At 41.9% G+C, this 17,098-nt stretch overlaps 1 protein-coding gene across 1 annotated transcript in view; it reads left to right on the forward strand.

Annotated features, from left to right (window-relative positions):
• Nucleotides 1-16,855, forward strand: part of ibtk (inhibitor of Bruton agammaglobulinemia tyrosine kinase) — a 31,368-nt gene extending 14,513 nt beyond the window's left edge. Inside the window, exons 18-29 of the mRNA XM_074654703.1 lie at nucleotides 98-199; nucleotides 668-785; nucleotides 1,076-1,136; nucleotides 2,220-2,347; nucleotides 2,974-3,086; nucleotides 3,185-3,330; nucleotides 3,600-3,718; nucleotides 4,997-5,095; nucleotides 5,329-5,484; nucleotides 7,254-7,433; nucleotides 15,081-15,213; nucleotides 15,698-16,855. Of these exons, the coding sequence (XP_074510804.1) occupies nucleotides 98-199; nucleotides 668-785; nucleotides 1,076-1,136; nucleotides 2,220-2,347; nucleotides 2,974-3,086; nucleotides 3,185-3,330; nucleotides 3,600-3,718; nucleotides 4,997-5,095; nucleotides 5,329-5,484; nucleotides 7,254-7,433; nucleotides 15,081-15,213; nucleotides 15,698-15,823 (1,481 nt within the window). The 3' untranslated portion in view covers nucleotides 15,824-16,855. The remainder of the gene's footprint in view (nucleotides 1-97; nucleotides 200-667; nucleotides 786-1,075; nucleotides 1,137-2,219; nucleotides 2,348-2,973; nucleotides 3,087-3,184; nucleotides 3,331-3,599; nucleotides 3,719-4,996; nucleotides 5,096-5,328; nucleotides 5,485-7,253; nucleotides 7,434-15,080; nucleotides 15,214-15,697) is intronic.
• Nucleotides 16,856-17,098: the final 243 nt, after the last annotated feature.

Here is a 17,098-nt window from a genome sequence, read left to right on the forward strand (position 1 = left end):
AAATTTTATGTTGACTTACAGCACAAATCAAAACGTTTTGCCAAATCTGCATGAACGGTATTAACAGGATTTATTGTTATCTTTCTTTGCTCGACAGAGTCTTTGAATGTGGAGTTTGTTTGCAACGTGTTGGTTGTGGCCGACCAGCTGCTAATCACACGACTGAAGGAGATGTGCGAGGTCGTCATCACCGAGAACTGTATGCTGTGTTCGTCTTTTCCGCTATCCTTCTAGACAGCGTCATTTACTCTGCCCTCAAGCGGTTTTCTTTTATCTTGAAATAATGCTGCATTCATGTCATGAAAATTACAATTTGATGGATGTTAAGGTTGCAAAAAATAGTTTAGTGATCATGCATTCTGGGGGTTATTCACAGGCGGCTTCAGGCTCCTTTATGTTTTTCAGTTTCTTGAGATATCTGATCAGTTATTCTCTTAAATCTCAACTTTTTACTTTTAACTAAACAACACGATTAGCTCAGAGCTCAGCCTCTTTTATGTCGGATTTTTTTCATTTTAAGGGTTGTGACCACAAATTGCGTATGATGTTAATGCAGCACACTTTTACACAATGGAAGTTACGGAAAATGTTATCAGACACAATTTGCTTCTTTTGAAATGATTTCCTGTTGAACCCTGAATGAAGCTGCCTGCTTTGCTCTTCTCAGTGACTCTGAAAAACGGAGCAGAGCTGCTGGAGTTTTCCACCATGTACAACGCAGAGCAGCTTAAACTCTCCTGTCTCCAGTTCATTGTGCTCAACATGGCCGCGCTGCTGGAGTCAAAGTGAGAACCACAAGAAATAACCTAAACTGAACTTTTTATGAATTGGTTCAGAGCATTTCAGCATATTATTTAATTTTTTTGTAGAACAATTTATTACAGTACTACAATGTGTTTTTATAACTTCTAAAGTATACATACCGGAGTATCTCTATGTAGTCATTACAGTTGTGGATATTCTGATATACAGTGGGACAAGTACTTGCCTCAACAGGAGAGAGCTAAAAATATCTTTTCTCATCTCTATGTGCGTGTCTGTCTGTCTGCCCCCTCGTTTTTTGTGTTGCCCTCAGAGCGCTGGATATTCTTAGTGATGAAGTGCTTGTGGAGCTTTCGGCAGCCTACAGGAGGATGGTGAGTCACCTCGCCTCCACCCCTAAAAACATCCCAATCTGCATCAGCCCTTCCATTACTTCAATGTTTATTGCTTATTGTTTGTCTTTTGGCTTTGATTTTTTTTTAAAAGATGAAATTGCAATTAAATGCAATGCTGTGAAACAGCCTCTTGGAAGTCAAAGAACAGTATCTAACACAGCAGTAGTAGCCGTCAGATTTTGGTCTCAGTCTTATGGTACGTGTCCAGGGAGGGATCGCCTGGGCTACCACTAGACACAAGGCACCTGATTGGACGAACGCTTTCCCTTGTGGGTTGCTGCTCCCAGCTTTCAAACTGGAAACAACATGGCGGCTCATTTGGAAACTTCCTTCACTTTAAATCACAAAAATAGTTCACCGAAAGGTGTTTCTGAAAACATTTTATGCGACATATAAGCCCTGTAGTTGCTGAATCTGTCTTTATTTTGGATTAACAACGCTTTGTTTAAAAGTTCCTCGGGAGTTTCCAGAGGCGACAAGTCGCACCAGACTCCCCCGATTTGCATAAAGTAGCCTAGACCTCAACTTTATGCAAATTAGGAACAAGCGACGTGACGGTCCGTTTCTTGAATCGCGCCGCCACGCTACCAGAATGCATTCCACGGCTGCTTACATAGACAATGAATGGGAAGCGTGGAAAGGACTGAGGCTGTGGACACGTACCATTACAGTTTACAGAGCGGGGTCTATACTCATCATTTTGCTCCGACTTTAAGAAATCCATCTCACAAACAGTAGTTGCTTCAGTAGAATGTAAATGTAGTCACAAGACACTTTTTTGTCTTGAAAAAAAGGTGAATTGAGGAAAAAACTAATGTAACTGTGATTTTGTTTTTTGTGTAACTGGCAGCTGAATGCAGCAACTTCTGGTACCTTAATACTTACTATTTTTTTCTGTGTCATTGACAATGCAACATGTGGTTTGTAGAATATTTCAGTATTTTAACTTTTATTTCCATTTGCACAGTTGATTGAACCGAGTCTAAGTCAGTCTTGGTCCTCATATCTTGATGTAAATTTGTGCAGGGTCAGGTTCGGATGATCTTTTTGTGTTCATTTCAGATCCCAGCCATGCAGAGGAGGGTTATCACTCCGTATCCTGGCGCCCCAGACCTCAGTGTGTATGAGGATGAGGATTTGGACTCAGCGTTCAGCCCCAAACCAGAAGCAGAACTGGATCACTCCTGCAGGTACACAAACCGAAATGCTCAGTATCTCCATATGGACTCTTATTGTGTTTGTTTTCTGATTTGGTGCAGGGTTTCGTATTGTTGTGATGATTACTCGTTTCACGTGGATACAGACCAGAAAAAGCATTTAGTTGTGACTATAGACTTAAAGTTAAAGGAGCAGTGTGTAGGATTTAGTGGCATCTAGTGGTGAGGTTGCAGACTGCAACCAACTGAATCCCCCTCCGTTCACCTCTCCCTTCCCAAGCGTGTCGGGTGGCGTTCAGGTGGTGTAAAAACGTGAATGGCTCTCTATAGGGCCAGTGTTTCGTTTGTCCGCTATTGTAGAAACATGGCGGACTCTATAAAGACGATCCGCTCCCTATGAAGATATGAAGGGCTCATTCTAAGCTAACGAAAACACAATGATTCTCATTATCAAGTGTTATACCCTAAAGAAAACATAGTTATAAATATGACATTCCATTTCTGCCAATAAATCTCCTTAAATCCTACACACTGGTCCTTTCAGGGAAGCGGGAGCTAACCAGGCTGTCTGCAAGTCCTGGCAATCCCCTTTTAAACATCTTAAATGTGGAGCCCCAAATAGATATCTGCTAATGATTGTACTCCATTATTCCCTCCAGGGAAATCCTGTTAAAGAAGGCCAAGATGAAGGCTAAAAAGAAACCAAGGCGACGCTCTGACAGCTCAGGAGGCTACACTCTGTCTGATATCATTCAGAGCCCCCCTGCTGCAGGTCTACTTAAACATCAGCTCCTTTCAAAAGTGTCAGTTTGTTTTTGTTAGGTAATATGTACTAATTCCACTAACACGCTCTCTTATCTCTTCTCTCAGTGGTCTCCCCATGCCTGGTAAAGTCAGGCAGGGCTAACTCAACAGAGTCCCTGCAGGAGCTGCTCACGTCCGACTCAGAGGGCAGCTACGTGGGGGTGGGAAGTCCCCGAGACATGCAGTCACCCGTCTTTCATGACAGAGCCGAGGTTAATGTTTGATCACCACAGCAATCACATGCAGTTATTTTGGGAGGGATATATTACTTCTCTGTCCAAGTCCAAGTACTACTACTGCTAGAAATTTTTGCTGCCTACTGTGGGACCATTATACAAATATTATACAAAGTAATACTTAACCTATCCATTTGCCATTGTATGATCATGTTAGATAATTAAAGGAATGTTACATGGAGTGGTGGATATAATACTAAAGAAATACAACAGATGACAGATAAATTGTTGTTTATCATCTGCAGGATGAGAAGGCATTCAGTCAGAGACTAAAGACCCCACCCAGCACCCCGACCTCCCTGAAGGACTGCCTCTCAACGCCACCCAACTCTGCTCCACAAACCATCCCCACGGTCCTTCCCTGGTAAGGTGGACTTATCAATCATGTTAATTTTTCTCTTCTCCTCATAAATAATAAATAATAATAATAAGAAATTTGATTTATATAGCGCCTTTCAGAAACCCAAGGACGCTTTACAAAGGGGGCACACAAAAATCATACTAATAAATAACACAGAGGAGAAACTATAGCTAAGTAATTAAAAAGAGTGATGTGTAGGAAGAGTCAGCTGAGATCAGAGGCCTTGATGAACAGGTGGTGTTTGAGGTGTTTTTTGAAAATGTCCAGGGATGAAGCCTTTCTTATTTCAGGAGGGAGAGAGTTCCAGAGGGCGGGGGCTGCGACGCTGAAGGCTCTATCGCCGAAAGTTCTCAGCCGGGTGTGGGGGGTGGAGAGCAAACCAGTGTCAGAGGATCGAAGTTTCCGGGATGGAGTGTAGGGGTGGAGAAGGTCGGTTAGGTACTGAGGGGCAAGGGCATGGAGGGATTTGTATGTGAGAATGAGGACTTTATAGTTGATGCGGGATTTGATTGGAAGCCAGTGAAGGTGGATGAGTGTAGGGGTGATGTGCTGCCAGGGCCTAGGTGAGAACCCTGGCAGCATAGTTCTGGACATACTGGAGCCTGTCCAGGGCTCTGCTGGGTACCCCGGACAGGACTCCATTACAGTAGTCTAGACGGGAGGTGATGAAGGCGTGAATGAGGGTCTCTGCCACGGAGTCGGAGAGTGATGGCAGGAGTCGGGAAATGTTTTTATCTCAGCAATTCATTCATTCTGTTAAGAAAACTAAATGAAATTTTTATTTTTAATGTGTGGATTATTATTTAAGATGTAAACAGACAGAGTGTCCCCTCTCTGCTGAACAGCCTCGTCCTGCATTAGAAAAGTATGCAGTTAAAACAACCAAAGAGCTGATAGAACAATAGCCAAGCATCAGGGAGAAGAAAACACTGAATTTGTCAAAAAAGAAGCCTATTAAGTATGTATGATTGTTAAAAATACATGACACACACAGAGAATTATATTACAATTTCCTAAAAATATCAGTAAAATTCATCTCTGATGCAATATTCACAGGAAATAATCTGCTCAAAATGTATCCAAGTCAATTCCTGCAGTTGTTCAGTAGTTCTGTACCGTTATTGTTATGCATTGAATATAATATGAAATATCCATAAAATATGTCACTTAGTCAGGAGTCATCAGTTTACTCAATGATAGAAAAGGGGTCCCTTAAGGAAAAAAGGTTGAGAACCTCTGTCCTCGGTATAGTATGTGTGACTGTGTTGTTACAATCTGCAGTCCTGCTCGTCCGCCCCCAGTCTTGGATCTGAGAACCATCATGGACATGGAGGCCAACTCTCTGCAGACCCTCGGAGCAACTCCTAAAAGCCCTGGAAGGTGTGAGACGTCCGCTGTATTTATTCTGACCGAGGACATTATTTAAAAAAAAAAAAAAGAATGAACAGTGACTAAATCAATTAATGACTAATTGCTGTAAAAGTACAGCTGAAAACGTGATGCTTCATTTGCCCAGTCTGAAGGAAAGCACTACTGCCACACGAGTGAACATTATTTCTTTTTGACTGTTATTCACTTAAGCTAACAGTACATATTTTTCCTCCTGCCTGCAGTGTCAGCACCAGCATTAAGCACTCCACTGTTCCCACTAAACTGTCCCAGAAGCAGAGGAAGATGCTGGCCATGGCCAACAAGGAGGCCATTGTGGAGTTCACTGCATCCAAACCAACCCCCACAGTCACCCCATCCAAAAGCAGTGTGAAGGCCTGGTGAGTGAGCCCAAATATGAAGTCCACTACTGTCCACTACTCACAACTGTCAAGAAATAACTTCCTGGTTCCTGTTGATGAGTTTATAGCCCGTCACTGGTGAGACAGTTTTAAAGCCGGAACAGCAATATCTTATATTAACAATGGATGAAAATACTTTGTGTTTGTAAACCCACAGATAATTATCACCCGACTGCAGTTCCCCTCAGCTCTACTGAGGCAGCTTTCAGCTAATTGTTTCCTTTTTACGGCCCGCAACTTAAAGTTTTTCTCACCAGTGTCGTTTTCTGTCTCAGCAGGCAGCAGTTTTCCGATTAGCTCACTGTACACTACCTGCCCAGCATCAAATAGCAGACGGATAAAGTTAGCGACTAGCAGGTGAACGTAGTGGATTAGCATTTAGCAGCTAAGGAGCCAGATATTTCCCTCAGGAGTCAGTGGAGACCAGAACAGAGCTGATAGGAGAGTAAACATTGAACTTAAGTTCATCATGCTGCCAGAAACACAAATCCTAATGAATGCTAATGGTGCTCTGCGTCGGCTAGATGTCTAAATAGGCGACCGTTTGCTAACATGTTCACTAAACAAAACTGTAAGTAATCACCATGACAGCACAGTCACACATCTAGCATAAATCAATTACCTGCAAGTGGGTAGCAGATAGATGCTCAACAGAGCATTTATTTTGAAGTTATTGTAGCCTTAATGTGAAGTCAACATTATTTGTCACAATCAGAATGTCATCTGATCTGCGACATCATCATCATCCAGAGGTGATCAGATCTCCGCCAGGATTCCTCAGTTCATACATAATGTTTATATTAGTGCCAAAGTTTTGCATGTACCAAGTTGTCATTGCGTGGTGCGATGCTGTTATTGTGGGTAATAAAATCTGCACATCCACTCAAGAGAACGTGATCCACTCTGCAGGAAACAAAAAGTAAATTCTAGATACAAAATAATGTTTTCTGTTGATAGTAAATCCTCCGTACCCTCTAGTGATGCGTGGATTGCAGTTATATCCGCTGGCACCGCGGTTAATCCGCGCAAGGGGGGGGGAAGGGTCATAAAAATAAACACGCTCCGCAGCAGACGTTTTCATTTTCCAGCAGGCTATTAAGAGAGACACTGTGCGCATTTACGCACGAGGAACAGCAGCGTAACGTCATTGATTATTCCAGAAGCTAAAAGTTGACTTCTGTTTCTTCTGTTCAAGTTTATAACTAGTTTTTAGTTTTGCTGCTTAAGTGTCCCACGATATTTGCTGCAGTGACATTACTGCATGCATGAAAACGTTTACAATTACTGAAAGCAGCCTCTCTAATCATTAAAGTAAATGATTAAAGAAAACACTCATACATCAATACAATATATTAAAAAGCAACATAGCCTACGGGGACTGGTAGAGGGGGAGTGAAATGTCCATGTGGGTGCTGATGTCTAAATCAGAGAAAATAATTAATTTGGGTGGGTTGATGATTTATGCGTACATGCGGATTCGGATGACGTCAGAGCCGATCCGCTAAAGCTGCTGAACATTGTAAATTAAAAAGAGAGATCTGGAAAATATATCCAGGTGAAGATGATGATTTTTCACATCAAGAGTACCTAAACTTTTTACGGGAGCAGAGCTTGACAAATTGGAAGGAAAACATAATAAATTACGAACACAGCAGCAACAAAAGTGCAGCCATTTTTTTTACTTTTATAGTGAATTTATAAGTCATACATGCTCTTTCTTTCTCTGTGTCATTTATTCCAATCCGCAGGGCAACAGCAGTCCAGTCCCCGACCTCCTCGTGCTCATTTCGAGCGCTGCTGGAGGAGGAGGAGAACCGTTTGACCCAGAGGGGCCAAGGTCCCCCGTTATCCCCGGTCACCGCCACCCCTGCAGCCAGGAGGGTCACGTTCAAATGTGCCGAAAGCAGCGAGCCAGAGCGACCCACTGGGTGAGCACCTATACATAACACACCACAGAGAGAGAGAGAGGTCGCTGCCAAAACAAGGTTGACTTCTTCTGTACCGCTGTTTTCCACTTGGTGGCACTGTTGAAGTGTCTTCATAAAACTGCTGTTTTTTTCTTCTTTTTTTTTATCCGTAGCACACACACACACACACACACACACACACACACACACACACACTATATACAAGATACAGGATACCACATTAATTTAAGAGTCAGTCCCTAGTTCTTCTAATCTAAGCCTTAATTATTATATCCATCCTAATTCTTTTCTCGTCTTTTATCAGATCGAAAACTTTTTTATTTCATTTTGTGGGATCACTTGGAGATTTGAAATAGATCCGACACAAACGCACACCGGCTTTGAGATTAAGAAAATGAAAGGGGGAGTAGCGATGACGACTGATTCTCCAGGGAAGGCAGGTTGTGAGTCTGACTGGACAGCTTGACTCCTCTAGTTAGACAGATTGATAGAGGCGTGACGCTCAGGTCTGAGTGAGGTTGAACAGCTCTTAATGACCCGGTACAGCTGCGTTGACCTGCCCGCAGAAACCGAGTCACCCTGACCTTTACAACATCCCCCCGACAGCTGGACAAACACACGCACATCAGTGTGAGCTCCAGTCTGTAAATATGCATTTCTAGTTGAATTACATGAAGGCAGATTATCTTCCATTGCATTTATTTCTGATGTAGGCCTTTGTGAGAAAGAGACAGAACTGTGGAAGTGGCCATCTCCATAATTCTAAGTTTTAAAATTGACCTTCCTAGCTTTCTGTAAGCGCGTCTCTTCTATCTGATATCGTGCTTCCTCTGCTGTATCTCTGCAGCATGAGGCGTGGGTAATCTATAGAGCAGACTTCTAGATATTAAACAGCTGTGTGAGTCACTCTGGTGAAGCCGGTGATGTTAATCAGTGTTGATAAGGGCAGACCTCATGTCACAACGGATCATACAGAACAGGGAGCAGGTTTCAGGTTCCTCTTGGTATTTGGATGAGTAGAGAGACGGACAAGTTCAAGGCTCAGGAAGCCGCAGGAACCTCGTATATTCTCATCTCTACCTTCTGGGACACTTTTTCCATATCCCAAGTCGGAATTAATAGAGATGCATTTATAATCTTGTCTTTTTTTCTCTCTCCTTATGTCCTCTATGACCAGAGGCCTCTCTTGGCCAGATTGACATGCGCACAAACACAGACTTTCCATAAAGCTTTGTCATGCATCATAGTGAGTGATTAGGAATGTCTTTGGCCACTTTTATAACAAACTATTAATGCAGAGCGTCTCCAACCTTCATATAGCAACTATGAAATAAGACATCGCTTTAGGTGCACACAGATCAAACTGCAGGGAGCTCATGTCATCTGTGTGACATGTCATATTTTACATGTCATGTCCAATAGATGTTCAGGATCCTTGTGGAATAGGAAAAAGCAAGACAGGATGTGTACTTTCAGAGTCGAAGAGTGTATATATATATTCAGAGAGGAAATGATGTCTTCTGAAAAGGCAAATTTAGTTATATAACACAGGTCATATACAAGGTAGCTGTACAAACATTTAAAGGAAATGGAAACAAACTTTAAAAGATTGAATTAAAAAAAAAACTTGTATTCAAACTTAGAGATAATCCTGATGTAAAAATGAAAGTAAAGACAAAGAAAGCAGTAAACACAATTTTAGAAGGCAGCAGAAAATATCAGATCATCTGCTGATTCGTTTCGCGTGTGTGGCATAAAGTCACTGAAAGAAGCCTCTCTAATTATTGTTCTAACCCTGCAAACACCAAGCAAATGTTTTGCAGAGCTAAGAGATGTTGCTGTTTTCCTATTGCACAAGCAGGTCAGCAATATATTTTGGGGCTAAGCCATTTAGTGACGGATGAGTGACAAACATTAAGATTTTGTTTGTTTTGTGCAGTGGGCGACCTCCAGGTCTGAAATGTGAAGCCAATGTGTAAGTGCCTTAAACATGCATTCTTTCTAAAAGCCAGCAGGGGGCGACTCCTCTGGCTGCTAAAAGAAGTCTGATTGTATAGAAGTCTATGAGAAAATGAGCCTACTTCTCACTTGATTTATTACCTCAGTAAACATTGTAAACATGAGTTTATGGTCTCAATCGCTAGTTTCAAGTCTTCTTCAATACAGCATGATGATCATTTAGTAAATTATGGTCCCATTTAGAGTCAGATAAACCATAAAGCAGGGGATGCTTTAGGGCGGCTCTACCTTGTGATTGACAGGTCGCTACCGCGGTGTTGTCCGTTCTGGGAGTTGTCTGTCAGTACGAACGTTAACCCTTTCACAGTGTGTTTTCAGTTTGCGGAAGTTAATTATAACCTGTTTGGTCACCTAAAAATGTCTTATTCAGCGTTGTACTTAGATCCACTCTCTCGTGTCACTTCTGGTTGCAAAAAACAACAAGGCTACGGACAAAATGCCGAACTCAAGGCTTTACAACAGCAGTCCAACCAATGGGTGACGTCACAGTGACTATGTCCAATTCTTATTTACAGTCTATGGTTTTGTGTACATGATTTTTTGGGGGTAAACCAGGACCCACAGTAACTTAACTTACTGGATATGAAGGCATGTATCAGTTTTTCCACCTCAGCTTACATCAGGTCTCTTATTTTGTAGCGGCTATAATCAGTTGTAGCGGCTATAATCAATTTATATGTAATATAATTTTATGCCTGCGCGCCGGCGAAAGCCGTGGCCGGAGGCATTAATTATGCAGGGTTCCTACGCAGTATGGAAAAGTGTGGAATTTGATTTTAGTAATATTCAGGTCTGGAGAAGTATGGAAAAAAGGAAGTATAAAAAATACATACAGCGGGTAAAATAAGTATTGAACACGTCACCATTTTTCTCAGTAAATATATTTCCAAAGGTTCTATTGACATGAAATGTTCACCAGATGTTGGTAACAACCCAAGTAATCTATACATACAAAGAAACCAAAACAAATAAGTTCAGAAATTAATTTATGTGTAATAATGTGAAATGACACAGGGAAAAAGTATTGAACACATGAAGAAAGGGAGGTGCAAAAAGGCATGGAAAGCCAAGACAACAGCTGAAATCTATCAGTAATTAGAAAGCAATCCGGCCCCTTGTCAGTGCAAATTAATATCAGCTGGTTCAGTCCCAACTGATGGCCTATAAAAAGGTGTCTAATGACCAAGGTGTCACACAAGAAACATCTCATGATGGGTAAAAGCAAAGAGCTCTCTCAAGACCTTAGCAACCTTATTGTTGCAAAATATACTGATGGCATTGGTTACAGACACATTTCTAAACTTCTGAATGTTCCAGTAAGCACTGTTGGGGCCGTAATCCGGAAGTGGAAAGAACATCATTTCACCATAAACTGGCCACGACCACGGGCTCCTCGCAAAATGGATGACAGAGGAGTGAAAAGAATTATCAGAAGAGTTGTCCAAGAGCCAAGGACCACTTGTGGAGAGCTTCAGAAAGACCTGGAATTAGCAGGTACAATTGTTTCAAAGAAATCAATAAGTAATGCACTCAACCGCCATGGCCTGTATGCACGCTCACCACGCAAGACTCCATTGCTGAAGAAAAAGCATGTTGAAGCTCATTTAAAGTTTGCTGCACAACATTTGGACAAGCCTGTGAAATACTGGGAGAACATAGTCTGGTCAGATGAGAGCAAAATTGAACTCTTTGGATGCCATAATACACACCATGTTTGGAGGACAAATGGCACTGCACATCACCCTAAAAACACCATACCAACAGTGAAGTTTGGAGGTGGGAACATCATGGTGTGGGGCTGCTTTTCAGCATCCGGTACTGGCAAACTTCACATAATTGAAGGAAGGATGAATGGAAAAATGTACCAAGACATTCTTGATAAAAATCTCCTGCCATCTACCAGGATGATGAAGATGAAACGAGGGTGGACATTTCAGCAAGACAATGATCCCAAACACACAGCCAAGGAAACTCAATTGTTTTCAGAGAAAGAAAATAAAGCTGCTAGAATGGCCCAGCCAATCACCTGACTTGAATCCAATTGAAAATCTATGGAAAGAACTGAAGATCAGAGTTCATAGAAGAGGCCCACGGAACCTTCAAGATTTGAAGACTGTTTGTGTGGAAGAATGGGCCAAAATCACCCCTGAGCAATGCATACGACTAGTTTCTCCATACAGGAGATGTCTTGAAGCTGTCGTTACCAACAAAGATTTTTGTACTAAGTATTAAATAAATATCAGTAAGCGTGTTCAATACTTTTTCCCTGTGTCATTTCACATTATTACACATAACTTAATTTCTGAATTTATTTGTTTTGGTTTCTTTGTATGTATATATTACTTGGGTTGTTGCCAACATCTGGTGAAAATTTCATGTCAATAGCACCTTTGGAAATATATTTACTGAGAAAAATGGTGACGTGTTCAATACTTATTTTACCCGCTGTATGTGTTTCCAGACTGTTGTCCCTATTCTACTTTGTAAAATATAAAATTCAGAATTTATAAAATAAAGTGATCATACAAGCAGCAGAATGTTTTTATGGCGTTTTGAGCTGGCAGCAAGCACAGCCAAAATGTTTACTACTGTGTGCAGGCTGGTCTCATACACCGTTCATAGCTATACCTATGAAAAGTAATGCACTATAATTCATATACAGATGTAGGCAAAATTGTTGGTACTCTTCCGTTAAAGAAAGAAAATCCCACGATGGTCACTGAAATAACTTGAAACTGACAAAAGTAATAATAAATAAAAAATTTACTGAAAATTAACTAATGAAAATCAGCTGTTGCTTTTGAATTGTGGTTCAACAGAATCATTTTAAAAAACAAACTGATGAAACTGGCCTAGACAAAAATGATGGTACCCCTAGAAAAGATGTAAAATAATGTGACCATAGGGACATGTTAAACTAAGGTGTGTCCTGTAATTAGCATCACAGGTGTCTTCAAACTTGTAATCAGTCAGTCTGCCTATTTAAAGGGTGAAAAGTAGTCACTGTGCTGTTTGGTATCATGGACACTGAACATGGACCACAGAAAGCTAAGGAGAGAGTTGTCTCAGGAGATCAGAAAGAAAATTATTGACAAGCATGTTAAAGGTAAAGGCTATAAGACCATCTCCAAGCAGCTTGATGTTCCTGTGACTACAGCTGCACATATTATTCAGAAGTTTAAGGTCCATGGGACTATAGCCAACCTCCCTGGACGTGGACGCAAGAGGAAAATTGATGACAAATTGAAGAGACGGATAATACGAATGGTAACCAAAGAGCCCAGAACAACTTCCAAAGAGATTAGAGGTGAACTCCAAGGTCAAGGTACATCAGTGTCAGATCGCACCATCCGTCACTGTTTGAGCCAAAGTGGACTTAATGGAAGACGACCGAGGAGGACACCACTGTTGAAAGCAAATCATAAAAAAGCGAGACTGGAATTTTCCAAAATGCATATTGACAAGCCACAAACCTTCTGGGAGAATGTCCTTTGGACAGATGAGACAAAACTGGAGCTTTTTGGCAAGTCACATCAGCTCTATGTTCACAGACGCAAAAATGAAGCATCCAAAGAAAAGAACACTGTACCTAATGTGAAACATGGAGGAGGCTCGGTTATGTTATGGGGCTGCTTTGTTGCATCTGGCACAGGGTGTCTTGAATCTGTGCAGGGTGCAATGAAATATCAAGGCATTCTGGAGCGAAATGTGCTGCCCAGTGTCAGAAAGCTTGGTCTCAGTTGCAGGTCATGGGTCCTCCAACAGGATAATGACCCAAAACACAGCTAAAAACACCCAAGAATGGCTAAGAACAAAATACTGGACTATTCTGAAGTGGCCTTCTATGAGCCCTGATCTAAATCCTATTGAACATCTGTGGAAGGAGCTGAAACATGCAATCTGGAGAAGGCACCCGTCAAACCTGAGACAGCTAGAGCAGTTTGCTCAAGAGGAGTGGGCCAACATACCTGTCGACAGGTGCAGAAGTCTCATTGAGAGTTACAGAAATCGCTTGTTTGCAGTGATTGCCTCAAAAGGTTGTGCAACTAAATATTAAGTTAAGAGTACCATCATTTTTGTCCAGGCCAGTTTCATTAGTTTGTTTTTTAAAATGATTCGGTTGAACCAAAATTCAAAAACAATATCTGATTTTCATTAGTTAATTTTCAATACATTTTTATTTATTATTACTTTTCTCAGTTTCAAGTTATTTCAGTGACCATTGTGGGTTTTTCTTTCTTTAACGGAAGAGTACCAACAATTTTGCCTACGTCTGTATATCCCACGAAATCAATTCTTATTTAATCCACGTAATTGTGAACCAGGAAGTATAAAGAGCAACAAACGCTGCGTAGGGAGGAGGTCAGGGTGGATGGGTGGGTGAAAAAACACCAGATTTTCACCCAAGAGCCCGATGTTCGTACCCCATGTGAAACCTGAAGTCAACGTTGATTTATTTGTCACCTAACTTTCGTATTTACTGTAAGTTACACCACTTCCGGTGTTATTTTAACCCAAACCATGATCTTTTCCTAAACCTAACCAAGTAGTTTTGTTGCCTAAACCTAACCAAGCTGTTTTGTTGCCTAAACCTAACCAAGTTGTTTCCTGTGAAGACGGACGTTTATTTTGAAGACTGTATGCATGTGACGAGTTGAAATTGACACATGCTTCATATGTTTCTGGACATTCGTAGAAAAACACGAAAAAAATGAGGAATAACTATTCGTAAGATATCATACGAACCGTCGTATGACAATACGTTGCTGTGCGCGGGCCAGAGTGAGCTCGATGTCGTCGAAGCAAGACGAGAAGTAGGCTATGGCGTGTAACTGAACGCACACTCCTACACAGAGCTGCCTCTTCACCTGTACGTCACAGCCTGCAAAACAGCTCTGCCCCGAGTGCAAGATGTTTGACAGTGGAACGTCAACGTGCTGCGTAGGGCTGTGGCCGTTCAGGCCACAACGGGTAAATACAGGTTTTCCTGATCTGATTCCAGTCTCATTTTTCAGACCATATTTTGACTACTGAGAAGTCTGGAAAGTTGAGTCTGGAAGAGTATGGAATTTAGATTTTTATCTCAGGAGGGAATTTCTTTAAATTTGGCACAAACGTTCACTTGGACTCCAGAATTAACGACGAATGGTCTCAGAGACCTCCGGTGATTCCGAACTCTACACAATAACTTCTGATTTAATGTGATGAAGAGGTGAAATAATCAGTATACTGTATATACAGTACGTACTGTGTATATGTGGAATTTTCCACATCTGTAAGGTGCTGGAAAGCTTGAAAAGTGCTTGAAAATTGACTTTGGAAAAGCTGTAGGAATGCTAATGTTGCTCTGTATCTGCTGGATGTTTAAATAGGCAGCTGTTTGCTGACATAAACTTTAAAGTTGTACTGTGATTCTGATGGAATCCCGACTGTAGAGATGTATTTTAACTGCAGTCATATAGGAGGTTTGTGAAAGCCAGGTGGACACACAGGAGCTTGTCAGTAGTAGTTGACTCAACCTTTGTTCCTGCACTTAGACTCTTGTTGCTTTCACTAACACAGCAACAGGCACTGATACCCATCTCTTCTCTCTCTGTCTCTGTGTGTGTCGCCCGTCTTTCCCCTCAGGCCCTGGGTGCTAGGAGCGGTGGGCAGCCCTCCCCTCTCCTCCCTGGTGACCTTTGCCACCATCGTGGAGGAGGAGAAGGAGCAGGAAGCCGCGCTGATCCGCAGCCGGGAGAAGCCGCTGGCGCTCATCCAGGTATCTTGTCTGCGTGCATTAGTGCTCGCACACTCTCACACACACACACACACACACACACATGCACACATGCAGTACACACTCCTGCTATGACTGAACGCATTAGCTCGTGTGTGCGGCATCCAAGTGGAAAACATAGTGGTGGTGTTTCAGGGTGGTATGGCCACAGGCAGCGTGCGTCTCCTTTCGATCCCTATCTGGCAGGCATGTATCTAATGAACACCACGTTCTGTACAGAGCTGGTTAGAAGTGAGGTGCCTCCAGTTTTGTCTTTTGACAGCCCTCCCTGTTCTCCTCCAGCTGCCGCCAGGCTTCTGTCAGCACCTTCTTAAGACACTTATGGCTTTCTGGTTGCCATTACGTAAAAACACGCTTATTATCATTAAGTTCTCGGTGTCAGCATTTTCTCTTTTACCCTCAAGTGTGGTTTTATAACCCACAACATCCCCGGATCTCCTTTTCTTGTCTTTTTCTGTCCTTGTAGATTGAAGAGCGGGCGATCCAAGACCTTTTGACCCATTATAAAGCGCGTGACAACCCGGATGAGCTGATAGTGGTGGAGAGGTCTTCCAGAGGTCCTATGGCAGTCCCAACCTGGAACAAACACTAATATTTAACAACACAGCCGCTACATACCAACAAAGTGAGAACATCCTTTGCAGTTGTCTCTCTGTATTGTTGGCTGCGTCCCTGCTGCAGCTTCCCCCCCCCCGAAACATCCTCTGATCCATCAGTCCGTGTTGAGGTGTACCTCAGACTCCAGCCCAGAGTGGGATGTGTCTGATGCAAATTTCTGCTCGTCTCTGCAGTGTTACTTTAAGTTGTATTCTGTTGCTGCTCAACTTTTTGTTTGTATGAGTGAGAGTGAGTGTTTTTTCATGAGTGAATGTGGTCCTGAAGAGTAAGTTTACTCGTGCATGTTTATTTGCTTTCTTTTTGGTGGGATTACTTGGCAAACCAACGATACAGAAAGAAAACATTTGTCCCAAATGAATATGTGAAGTTAAAGTTGCCAAAGAAACGGAGATGTTCAAGCCACAAAATGGGTCCAAACTGCATCACCTCGGGGGCTTGTCAGATCAGTGGAAGCTCTCAATGTGGTTAAGAAAGTAAGAGTGCCAATTATCAACTGTGGCGAAGCATAAAGTGACCTGTTTACTAAGGCAATATGTTCTTTTTATGGTCCTTTTTTTTTTCCTTCCCGATGCATACATTGTTTTCACTTGGCTGCTTCAGCTGATTTGCAGTGACATGGTAATCTTGCTGGACTCAGTAAATATGAATGAAATATGTTTTTTTCATATTTAAAATACATTATTTGATGCAGTTCTAGTGAATGGTGATTTGTGTTTATCAGGCTTTTCTAGCCTTTGAAGTTATCACGAGCACGTTTTAGAGATGGTGGCGTGCCTTTCATCAAATACAGATACAGCAGCTAAGATACCATTTTTCTCTTCATTGTTCATCCTTCCATTATTTAGTTGTTTAACTCTCCAGCCGTTGTCCTGGAGCCAATGTAAGCTTGGTAGGTACCTCAGTTCTGGACCATATAATCTAATTTTCAGATGCCATTTGTGTGTGTGTGTGAGGCATAAGGATGTGAAGAGAAAATGGCATGTAATAAAATATCTCACCTGTGCAATGATACTGTCTCCCATCTCTGTTTCAGTTTAGATTGCAGCCGACATTTTCTCCATTATTTCCTTGTCTTTTCCTTGTCTCTGAAAAATGTGGCTCTCACTGCATCTAATAAAGATTTAATCTGCCCGTCTCCTGACACTTTAGCTGCCCTGCATGAGCGGAGGACCATTATCGAGTCTCAGCCTGTGATTAACTGTGATGACCCTGATCTGAACAGCGAGTGTGGCGATTTAGGGATTTTATT

The sequence above is a fragment of the Sebastes fasciatus genome, chromosome 12, assembly GCF_043250625.1.
Source record: "Sebastes fasciatus isolate fSebFas1 chromosome 12, fSebFas1.pri, whole genome shotgun sequence".
Classification (NCBI taxonomy): Eukaryota; Metazoa; Chordata; class Actinopteri; order Perciformes; family Sebastidae; genus Sebastes; species Sebastes fasciatus.